Source organism: Gallus gallus, chromosome 19 (assembly GCF_016699485.2).
Source record: "Gallus gallus isolate bGalGal1 chromosome 19, bGalGal1.mat.broiler.GRCg7b, whole genome shotgun sequence".
Lineage (NCBI taxonomy): Eukaryota > Metazoa > Chordata > Aves > Galliformes > Phasianidae > Gallus > Gallus gallus.
Window position 1 is genome coordinate 3,961,228 of NC_052550.1, and position 12,470 is coordinate 3,973,697.

At 42.6% G+C, this 12,470-nt stretch overlaps 1 protein-coding gene across 5 annotated transcripts in view; it reads right to left on the bottom strand.

Annotated features, from left to right (window-relative positions):
• Positions 1-12,470, bottom strand: part of RABEP1 (rabaptin, RAB GTPase binding effector protein 1) — a 43,768-nt gene that overhangs the window by 31,010 nt on the left and 288 nt on the right. Inside the window, exon 1 of one of the 5 annotated variants that reach the window (XM_046902293.1) lies at positions 12,192-12,351. The exons of 2 other annotated variants lie outside the window; for them this stretch is intronic. Coding sequence is in view for 2 of the 3 variants with exons in the window: in XM_025141899.3 (XP_024997667.1) it covers positions 6,040-6,073 (34 nt within the window). In the remaining variant the exon portion in view is untranslated. Of the gene's footprint in view, positions 1-6,039; positions 10,697-12,056; positions 12,352-12,470 lie in introns of those variants that run through there. 2 more of the 5 variants (XM_046902292.1, XM_025141899.3) reach the window with 2 other exon arrangements.

Consider the following 12,470-nt stretch of genomic DNA (forward strand, 5'->3'; position numbering starts at 1 on the left):
CAGGCTGTGTACATTTACTGACAAGTCACTGCTCGAGCAAACAGGAACATGGTGATGGCACCACAGAACACAGTGAAGGTTAAGCACCCAAGTGTTGGTCTGGTTTCCCTACAAAGTTTCACAGTTTGTGCTGAGCACCAGTGCTGCCATGGCAGCACCACTATCAGCTTAAAGCCTGCCTAGATCTACATACCCTGCAGCCATAGTCCTTCCTGATTCCCTTGGCAAAGCTTTTCAAGTATTTAATGGAGTATCTAAGCTGAAACAACACAACTGTCAGACATGTCAGCTCACACGAGTGCTTTCACCACTCCTTTTATTTCATCAGTCAGTCCTACTTCATCACCTGGTAAGCTAAACAGTCGCCATACAGGTATTATAACAAGACCTCCAGCAGTGCCATCCACTCCTCTTCCTGAGTACTTCAAAGCCAGGTAGTTCCATCCTTCTTCACAGAAGCAAGAGTGAAGTTATGAATGAGTCGTGGTATTCATGCTGGAACTCTACTGCCACTGGTACTAACCATACTGCTTTTCCACGCTCCCAGATCTAATCATCACTTGTATAAAACAGCCATCAAATCCCAAACAGGATAAAACTATTTCACGTGGCAATTACACTCAACACTAAGGTTTCCAGAGTATCTTCCCTTGTAAGAAAAACAAAATGTAAACAGTGGATAATGTCTGTTCTCATAAACAACTGGAGATGTGCTGTTCTGATCAAATCTTTTTATTTCAGGATGACAGACGTTTAGGGAATGATTCTGATACCCACCCCACTACATAGGGGATCACTTACATAATTCACCATTCTGAACACGCCAGCGTAAATGTTTTCTTAAAATGTAAACATTTGCCAAACCCGGACAACAAATCCAGTACTGATTTTCTTTCAGATAATGCAATTGCTGACTCATCCGCAGTGGGAGGGAGGAAAATTCCTTTGACTCCTTCTAACATATTTATCACGTCCCTCTCAGATTTATTAATGGCTGTCCTCTTTTGGGGGAAAAAAAAAAAATGAAAAAAGTGTGACTCAGCCCTCAGAAAAACAACACAAAACAACCCTGCTGCATTGTTCTCTCTGATGAAGTAATTTAATATATAAAACATAACCATTTTCATTAATTCCATGTTCCCCAAGGTGCCTCTGATGTAGGATCTCACGCTGCTGTCTGCCAGGATGCTGAGGTGCAGCTTTGAGACCATTCAAGCTACAGACCCAAGCACCGTGCTTCCCAATTCCTGTGCAGAAAGAACAAACTGATGATGACTTCACACACTGAAACATTCAAACGAAGGTAACAAAAGTGAAATATTCACTTGGAGACAGAAACACGGGCAGACCAGCAGTGACAGAAACATTAACAGAAAATGAGGCAGAGAAAAACAGAGGTCGGTTCATGATGTTTATGTGGGCAACAGCTTCTCTGGTTTACCACTGCTACAGGTATGGGGAGACTACCACTGAAAGCAAACCAGCATATTTCTAGGCAATTTTAAAATTGGACATAATCAGTAATGATGTACAAGTTCATTTCTACATGAACAGCTATCAGAAAGTATTCATGTACTTTCACAGGTACCAGAAGAGCTTCTGAAATCGCAGTGATACGTATAGAACTCACGAGCTATGAATGTGAACCAGCACCACATAAGGGAGTTAATATCACATTTCTTCCCTTCTGTGGTTCTTTACCCCTTCCTACTGAATTTGCCCCCCCCAAATTTGCAGCCAGAGAATAAACCAAAGAAAGAGGGAGGTGAAGATTTAATTTCAAGGAACAGTAATTTTAAAGGCATTAGTTCTCAGAAGAGCCCATTGCAGGCATGAACACGTGGTGCATCTGAGTAACCACTTACAAGACATTAATCTTGATAAATGGTCTGGAAAATATGGCTGCCAGATGGAGACACTGTGGTGATAAGTACAGTATGACAACTAATAAGAGATGATTAACATCTTTATTCGATAACGAACAGGATACAGTCCTTATCACTTGGAATAAGGTTTCTGTAGCAGTTTAATAGTTTCCCTAAGAACAACAGACTACTACTCCCCCAAGTTTAGATAACCTATTTCTTGTCAGGAAACACTGCCATAATTCCATACATTCATATTCTTTCTACCTCTTAACACCAAATGAATTTCTTAGCAGTCAGAAAGAAATCCCTCCTCCAGCACGAACTTCTCATTTACAGAGCAACACTCTCCATCCTCCAGCTTCACTACCAAAACCAGACACAAAGCTCTTACAGCTATAAACACCCGTGACCAAGATCTGCCAGAAGGAATCATACCAGCAGCCTTCAGCGAGAGTGTCACAGAGGACTACTGTTCTTTCATGTGGGCATGAATGACACACGAAGCTGGAAAGTGGGCAAAATCAAAGAAGGCTATAAAGCCCTGGGAGCACAAGTGAAGAACACCAGTGCCCACGTTATCTTCTCTTCGGTTTGCCAGCTGGAGGAAAGCGGGAAGCCAGAAATAGATGTATAATGCATATCAACTCCTGGCTACGTGGCTGGCGCCAGCACAAGGGTTTTGGCTTTTATGACAATGGGATTTTCTATGAAGATTATAACCTGGTAGAGAGGGATGGGATCCAGTTGCCCAGAAGAGGCAGCAGGCTGGCAAACCTAGTAAGGCAGGCTTTAAATTGAAGGACTTGGAGCATGAGGTTCAAAATGGCAATGCTTACACCACTGCAGCCAACTGGGGAATGAGCCAGGCCAACCAGAAAAACAACAAATGTTCCTCAGCTGCTCCCCATGACGTGAGCCAAAAGGCCAGACATCTCAACAGTGTGTGCAGCTATGGCAGATCCTCTTGCATCCTGCTAGAAACCTGCAACATCTGCTCTGTTTTCTTCTCTGAAGTGCCTGTACATCAATGCATGCAGCATGGAGAATAAAAAGGAAGAATTAGAGAGTTCTCATGGGCTACTTCAACCACCAGTACTGCTGGAAAAGCAGCAGTGCCAGGCACACACAGTACAGGTTCCTGCAGTGTGTGGAAGATAACTTTCCAGCACAGGTGGTGGAGCCACCAAGGAGAGGTGTGTTGCTGGACCTTGTTCTTACAAACAAAGAAGGATTGGTTGGGAATGTGAAGGCTGGGGGCAGCCCTGCTTGCAGTGACCATGAGATAGCAGTGTTCATACAGAATCAGAACCATAGAACAGCTCAGGTCAGAAGGGACCTTAAAGATCATCAAGCTACAATGCTCCTGCTGTGGATGTGGTTGAAAACTACTAGATCAGGCTGCCCAGCCCCTGTCCAACCTAGCCTTGACCACCTCCAAGGATGGAGCACCCGCAGCTTCTCAGGGCAGCCTGTTCCAACACCTCACTCTCTGAATAAAGAATTCCTTCCTAACATCTAACCTAAATTTCCTGTTTTAGTTTGAAGCCATTCCCCCTTGTCCTATCACTATTAGACTGTGTAAAAGGTCACTCCCCTTCCTGCTTATAAGCTCCTCTGTAGCCTGCTCTAGGGAACTTGCTTTAGGGGGAATCTTCAGAAGTCCCTTCCAACACCTACAGTTCTCTGACTCCATGATTTTAAACAACTAAAATATGCCTAGGGTATAAGAAAAACTGAACATAAAGACTTGACTAAGCCTGTAGCTATAAGAAAGTGCGGGTGGTCATCTGACAGAGCAACCAGCACTCCTACCTCCACCTGACCACATTCCCTTTATCCCCAAAGTACAGGGATTTGAGACATGATACAGCAAAAGCAGGAAGGATGGGGGTTCAAACCACCAATTCTCAGCCAAACCAATACTCTGATCACACCCATCACATGGCTGAGCATTTACCACAACTGCCACAAATAAGACAGCAGGGCTGTTGACTGGTTTAAACTGAGAAAATGAGACAGAATGATACCTTTGGACATCCACATAGCAGCTACCAGGTCTCCACCCCTTCCTTTAAGCCAGACCTAATGCTCATCAGGCCTTTCACTAAATCAATTAAAATCCTTAATCCAGCAGGGAGCAGCTTTCCACTGGGTGGCTGAGCTGAGCTGGCTCAGCAGTGAGACCAACATGCAGTGGGCACAAGGGCACCTATGGGAGCATAACATCACTCTGGGAGCAGGATCTCAAGGATTGCTCTCTCCTGGGCTGCCTGAGCTGCAACACAAAGCCACAGCCTACAGGTGCAGCTGGATAACCTGTTTAAACCTCACTGCATGCAGCCTGCCAAAAGGAACAGCCTGACCTTACTTCTGCCCTGCACTTCCTGGTGGCAACAGATTGGTGTAGCCCAAACACACTCCCACCTTTTCTCTTTTAAAGACATTATGGCTGTCATTTTTAAGTGCTAAATGGACTTCCACAAATCCTGATTTCCATTCACACACTCTAGGGGCAGCTCACAAGCATAATCTGTATCAGAATGCAAAATCAGGTTTGCTATCTGTATTTGCATATACACAGACAATTTGATCTAATGCAACTGAATGGGTTTCTCCAGTAGAGATGCATTTAGACTGGGTTAAAGCCTAGAGTAGTAGGTAGAAATATATTGCAGAACAGCTCTATTCCAGAACGAGTTTAGGCTCATGTTTACTTTTATCCAAAAGCAAGTACACCAGTACAAAGCTGCAGTTAAATTAGACCCTATAACGTGCTATTACAACCTGCCCCAATGCATCATCACATAAATGTCAGCCTATGTGCCTCCAATGAAGGCAGCCTTTCTAGCACCAGGATTTTCGGCACTATTTAGAGAGTGAACATCTTCATCTCCAGTTTCATCTGTAAATCAAACAGAAGCTGTGAAGACCAGACAGACAGCTATAATATTTTCACAGTTAGAAGCATCAGTCAAACACAGAATCTGGAGTTTGGCTAATTGTTTTCCCATTAATTTATCACACGTCCCTACATACAGCACAAAGACAAAATGTAAACAGACGTTATGAGCTGACAATTAAGAAAGCATTACTGGAAACTAATTTCAAAACTTGTTAATCATCCTTAAAAGAAAAGTTAAAAGATGTACTGTATGACCACGATGGTGGTTTATGAGATGATTTGAACAAACAGAGCCACGTTTACACTTCATATTTCACCAAGATAAACCAAGTAACACCACAGCTCAATTACATCACAGCGATTCTGGCACAGACCACTGTTAATGTGAGATGAATGTTCCAACTCTGTAGTGTCTATAGTCAATAGGAGTCCAGCATGATCTTCAGCAGGCCTTGGGAAATACAATTCTCCTAAAGGGTACCAGACATCAACATTTAGCACTTTGCTAGCTTCTAGCACTCATCTGTGCTGCTTTCTTCATAGATTAAGCCAATGACAATGAAAATACAGACATCAGGATTATTTTTATGCTCCGTGGCTGCAGCCAAATTACTGCTTGCAAGTTACTCCATTCTGGTTTATTCTGTAATGTAACCAACCACGCTGCCAATCTAATCATTTCACTTAGCACTTATGCATCAGAGGTTAAAATGTAACACAAAGAATACTTTTGCTGGGGAGTATTTTCAGGGTGACCAGACATGCAAATACAAAGTGACAGTACCAAGGCAGGGGTGCAGCAGGTGAACAGTCATGCATGGAAGCACTGGGACAAAAATTTAAGGTGAAAGAGTAATCTTTCTTCTCTACCATTTTGCTTATTTTTCTCTCTTGCTATCATTTAAGGCTTTGCTGCAACTGCCTGTAAGTTAAATACATGCATCAAGAAATGAAGGAAAAATCATACAGTCTGTTCAGGTAACTTTCTTAAAAGAATTGGCAACACTGCTAAATCAACAAACTGGTTTGGTTTGCCTCCCAGTTAATCTCTTAATCTACAAACCAGATCCTCAGGAGTATCACACAGTAAATGATTTTCCTCTCTTTCTACTACTGATTCTGATTTTTTAATTTTTTTTTAATTATTATTTTTTGCCATGCATAATTTCAGTGGAGCAAAAATACAGTAATAGATAGCTTTACTTTAAAAATTATTTTCAAAAACCACAAAGTTTTAGTAGAAAACAAATGCTAACCAAAAAATCCCACCTGAAGTTAAATTTTTTCCCTCAGCATGACGCATCGCAGGGCAACGAGCCTCTCCTGTTTATGAAGTAACTACATTAGACTTGGTGGATTTTGCTTTAAGACCTTAAGTTATTTTCCAGCTATTAACACTGCTGGACCCACAAGGCATGGCAGAGCTCTCAGCTGCCCACGGTTGAGAGCACACTGCACAGTGGAAGTTTCCTGCTCTCTCTCAAAGCCACTTCTTCAAAACGGCTCTGGTAAGAGAAAGTTGGAGCTCTAAAACTCAAGCAACTACTTTTTGCAATCTGTGATGCATAACTGCTTTGGTTTACAAACAAAGAAATCAAGGTATTAAAGAATTAGATGTCAGCCAATCTCATGATGAATAGGAAGCTGAAGTCCACTGTCTGCCAAATACTATAGTCTGTTCTGAGAAAAAACTGAGAAACTGGAGGTTTAAAAGCAGGTGAGTGCCTGCTCTGCACCAAGAGTAAAGCACATGATCTTCTCAGTAAAAGTAGCTGAAGAGAACTTAAAGAACAACTAAAAATAATAATAAAAATCCATGACAAAACAGCAAACAAGCTGAGAATCAGCATGGCTGGGAGAGCATGCTGTGCAGAAAAGGAAAAAGAAGAAATTTGTAATGGAGGAAGTTTGAGCAGACCTCTCCAGAAGAGGCAGAACAGAGGCATGGAGGAAGCAGATGTGGAGGACGTGTTAACTTGTGAGCAGAGCAAGTAAGGAAGGGGGCGGCTGAAATGAAGGCAAGGACAGCAGCAACAGCAGGACTGCTGGAGGGAAAGCATGTTTAAGGGAGGTGAGGAGATAGAAGGGAAAGGAGAACTTAAGAGGAAGCAGAGAATCAGATGAGGAGCAGTAGCTGTCCAAGACAGCCAAACAGGCAGTCATTTGACCTCAGAGAGGAAGAATCTGTGCCCAAAGGTCGCGTAAGGCAACATTTCAGAGGAATTACCCTGTCACTTCGCTGCCTGGAAACAGAAATCGCCAGGGGAGATGGAACATGTGAAGGGTGAGTTGAAAGCTTTTATTTTTCTCTGTGCTGTATGTGGAAGAGCTGGGCCATGCAAGAGGAGCGTAGGATGAAGACAGGATAGGAGATGCAGCACGAGTCAGCTGACAGCCAGCAGAAGCCATAGCTGAGAGAAGCAGACATGAATGGGAAAAAAAAAATAACAAACGCAGCACTTCATCAGGTTTTCTCAACGAATGGCTTGGACATACTGTAAGATAAGAAGAAAGCATTAGCAGAAGCTTCCAGCCGTCCTTTTAATATTATGGGTACCTAAGGAGGTTTGCTCTGTTCTGTCAGGTTAAATCCGTGTTTTTTCAGTCTCTTTTTTCCCCCACAGCCAACCGTTCAGGCCTCCTTTATAAAAAAAATGGAATTAAAGCCTTGTCACCATCGAGGTGTTTGGGTTTCTGCTGTATAGAGTCCATAGAAAGTAGAACAGAAGCGGTGCCTAGGTGACAGGGGTCTGAAGACCACAGGTTGAAATATCCCTGACTCAGAAAATAAACTGGGCCATTCATTTTTTACTTATGAGCTACTTTGCAAATAGAATACATCATTATATTAACAGACGTGCTGCAGTTCTGCATTTTTAAGGTACTATGTGCACCACTAATAAAGTGACATGACAACCCAGACTTTTTCCTCAAGCATCAGGCTATCTCAGTGAAGTACTGAAAAGCAGTTCTTTCTGAAAGATACAGACATACTAAGACTGCACTACTCATGTGTTCCTCCTGTGTCAATTTATATAAAGATATCAAATGATTTACATTTTTCCAGAGATAATTCATCATCATGCTTAACTGACTATACCCTGACTAAAATTACACAATGCTTATACTATTTATAGAGTAACTTGCAAAGACTCGTACCATTAACTCAGACACCACTACCCCGAGTTCAGAAAACAAGTCTGCAAGACTATGAACCACTAGACTTTCAGAGTGGAAGATGTTCCTCCTAAAAAACACACACGATGGCATTTACTGCTTGTTATTGTCTTATATTTTTCCCACCCCCCTCCAGCCTGGGTGTCAGGTAATGCTTAGAAGTCTGCTTAGTAAGCGCTGCTTATCAATGTTATCAGTGCTTATCTTGGAAGACTTCAGTTGGAATAAGGTCGCAATTGCATGTGTTTTGTTTTAAAGACAAACTTTCATTTAAACAAAAATCCTCACCTAGATATAATATAGAAAACTTCACATCTTAGGCATGTCTTTTAATAAAGTGCCTGGAGTGAAAACCCAGGAAGCCTGCCAGTCAGCATCACCCGCTACGAAGCCGATGGGATTTGGTCCCCTCCCACACCATGAGACATCATTTGTTTTAGCTTCTTAAAAGTTTTAAAATAAAATTCCTTCCTCGACCACTTTCAAGGGAGCACACACAAACTAGTTCCACAGTGGGAATGTGCTCCACCCACAGAGGGCTATGGGAAAGCATCTCAAGGCATCGGGCCAGAAAGGAAGGAAAACATTTACTAAGGCCATCTTGTCTGTGAGGATGGTGAACTAGCCAAGAAGCTATAAAACGGGCAAAGAATTTCTATTTCCCAGCCTTCAAGATGTAGGAGAGATGGCCCATGTGTTAAAGTATACTCTTTGTGCCTTCGGGCAAGTCAGCAGCTAATTTTAACAAACAGAGTCAGTGCATTCTTCAAAATTAAGAGAGAGATTTGGGACTTGGCTCCAGAAGTGAAACACGCACCCCAAATGTGCATATTTCCACTGCTGAGCACACCGACCTGCTGAGCTGATCAACACTTCCTCAGAAGTTCTACTTGGTGGAAATGTGTATGTTCAAGGTGTCTGCTTCACTTCTGAAGCCAAATTCCACATGTGACCACTGAACAAATACAGAAAAACATACAGCTTAAAAAGAGATGCATTAATTTGTGGGTTTTTTTTTTTAAGTTAAATGTATTTGTTTAATAATATTAGTCACTAATAAATAATGCACTAAATTAAAAGCAAGAAAAATGAAATGGAAGACATTTTTGGCTCCTGGAAAGTACCAGCAATTTCATCGTTATTACTCAAGAGAAAAGAGCTTAATATTTGACAGTTACATCAACAACACAGAGCTGAACTTCAGCGCTTGAAGCCAGTCCCCTACCAGCCACACCTAGCTTTTGAGATGAGTAATAGCATTTTCAGATATTTCAATTTCACTTGAGTGACATTTGTAAGGAAAATAACTAGCAATGTAGCAGTGGAAGACGTAGAACATAAAACACAAGCTTTGTTACTTAATTTTCCACATGACGTTCCAAACTCCTCCAATAGCTATGCCCAAACTCTGAGATATGTGAGAAATACAATAACAGAAAGATCTCTGCTCTCGTTAGAATCCCACGTGACTTGCACAGGGCAACAGCGCAGCCCGTGCTGCTGCAGGTGGTACTAAAATCAAAATGGCAACATCCTCCATCCCCCTATATGCAGCTGAGCAGTCTTCTCCACTGAGCGTTGGCATAAGCTCTGACCACAAAGAGACACAGTATTTTTGCTGGCCTAAACACAGTGTAAGAGAGACTTACTCCAATATTGTACTCTTGGCTGGTAATTTTACTTGTAATATGACAGACTGTGCCGATGAGACAGTTTCCTTTACAGGATAACATCAACGGTTGTGCTATTTATCAGTTTGAGCATACCAATGGTTTAAGTTTACTAATGCAGTAAGACTTTGACAATTTGCAAACAATTTGCATGCCATTATTATTCTTCTAAGCCTTGAAGAATTAGTGTTTGATGTAACAGTGGTTTCCTCATTGAAGCACTTTCCAGATACAAGCAGGAGAGCGATGCTGAAACCTAAGCACTCTGACAGGGAAATATTATGTCAAAACATTTTGTTTGGTAACCCTGTTTTCAGAGACGGCAAGCACCCAGCTCTGAATTAAGCCCAAGGAAGGTGAGAGCCACACCACCTTCAAAATGAAAACGTGTGTTTTTAAATCAGGCATTACTGTTCCAGTCACACAACCTAGATGACACACATTAATAAAAAAACCTCCCAAAAGCCACGGTGACCAGGATCAATAAGCACGCATCTACTTGCAACCCAGGTTGACATAATCAGCCAAGAGTTAACAGCACAGTGCACAAAGCCACATGAGCAGCCAGAGGACTCTGCTCTCAGCCTCTCTGCGATTGTTATCATATGGAAACTCTATTACCCCACACAAAAGAATTAGAGGGTTATTAACTTCTATACTAAGTCAAAGTACAAAAACAGGGTAGAACCGAACATCCATTCTACTGTTTCACTGTGTTATTCCTTCCCCTCTTCTAATATAAATATGAGCATTAGAATAGACTATACATCCTATCTATAATTCCTCTCATATTGTTCCATTATGTCTTTTTTTCCTATATTGGAGTCTTCTATAGATGTTTTCAGAATAACAAAAAAACCTACCCACATAGCCAGTGTCCTGTACAGGTAAAAAATGATATGGTACTTATTATCAACATAAGTAACTGTAACAAAGCTGTGATTATTTTCTTGGAGGAATATACTAATCCAGCACTATTTTGTCACATGGAATCTTAAATCAGAGACTACACTATTCCCTCAAGCAATAAATTCAGTGCAGACAGCCAAGAACATTGAATAATTCACTTCTTCAACACTTTCTATATGTTAAAATGCAACAGAGAAGTTTCAAGGCACAGTTTTGGACAAGTTCCTTAAAAATAAATCCAACAGTCTTGAGAACAATAGTATATTGATCAAAGTAGACGAAAAGAAAAACACAGAACAAACAGATCCTATTACTGCCAAAGGAGGATGGGGGAAAGGAGCCATTTTAGAAGCTCTCAATTCTTCAGTGCAAGAACGCAGCAAGCATTTTTCATAATCCATCCAACCTTCAGCCATGTTCCCCTACCATGGGTCTTACTTACAGCATCCTCACCTTCTCGTAGAAGAAAGCATGAGAAAGACAGCAATCCATACCTCTCACCAGACAGACCTCATCAACCTATCAAGTTACGTAATGTTACCTGCATCTCTTGTCTTCTTTCTAAACGATGACAAAAATCTACCCAACTTGTAACTTCTAATACACAACTCACATACAGCTACCTTTCCTGGTCAAGCAGCAAATGCTTGCACAGTTCCACTGCACACCTGCAGTCAGATTCCCTGCAAGAGCCAAATAGAAAATTTGTTGCAAGCTGTTCTGGAGCTCTCTCAAGAAAAGGCTAAAGAACAATAAACAATGGTTATTCACTGGAAGGTACACAGCAACCCATACCAAGGGTAACCTTACAGTCATGGCAGCGAGTAAATTTACCTTCCCTTCAGCACTCTCAAAGGATGAGCATACAGTCACTGACCTTAATGGAGGGGAAAAAAAATAAATCACTCTAAGCTCCTTCATCATAAACACTTGGACAAAGGTAGACTGAAATCCCTGAGAATAAGCACTTTCCTGTGTAACTGCACCAAAAAAAAAAAAAAAAAAAACAATAAAAGCATGCACAATTCCCTAGATACACATAATCAAGGATACATCATTCCCCTTTTCTTATAGAGTACTTTCCCAGGGAAACTCATCTGCTGTCTAAAATAAGAGCACCCTGTCACAGTGCCACGCCAGGGGAAGCACCTATCCTTCAAGGTTCTGCACATCTCGCCCCAGGCCTCCTGTTTCCATGTTCTGATCAGCTTCACCTTAGATTTCTTGCTCTCTCATCCTTTTTCCACACATCTCATTAAACACAGTCCTTAACATTGTTCCTTCAAGCCCATCTTCCAAATAAAGCATTAACTGCAGTTTTTCTGATACGCAAACAGTTCTGTGACTTATTCCATGGGGGAATAAAAGAAATTATTTCCTTCTCTGTAATTCCTCACAAAAAAGAAAGCAATACCCTTTCCATGACAGGAACCTCCATGCAGAGCTTATCTCCCTCCTACACAGGTAAGAAGAGCTTCTCCCGAGAGAAAAGCTGTCATTGCCTTTGTGTTTTCCACCTCACAAACTAACCGTCCATGCAGGGATCCTGACCTCAGCCTCTGGGGTGCAGCCCAAGGGCCCCACAGCACCACTGGGCTGACCCAATCCCGCCTGGCTGTGCACTGTGTGCCCGCAGAACCGCATCTTCCTCCTCAGGGGCCTCACCCAGCACTGCAGATCCCCTTCCTCAACAAGCAGCGTCCTCTCGAGGGCTGCCCTCCCTCATCGTGCACGCTCGGGAGCCGCCCCTGCTCCACAATAAGCCCAGATCAGCCTACGAGCCAGCTGCTGTGCCCTCCTCGCCTTCTCAGGGCCTTCCCCAGCCGCCTCTCGCCTCCGCCCTCCCCTCACGCCCGGCCGGGCCGCGCAGGCCTCCCTGGGTGCTCCCCGCGCCGCCCGCGCCGCTCCGATCCCACCTCCTCAACGCTGCGGCCCGGCCAGGCC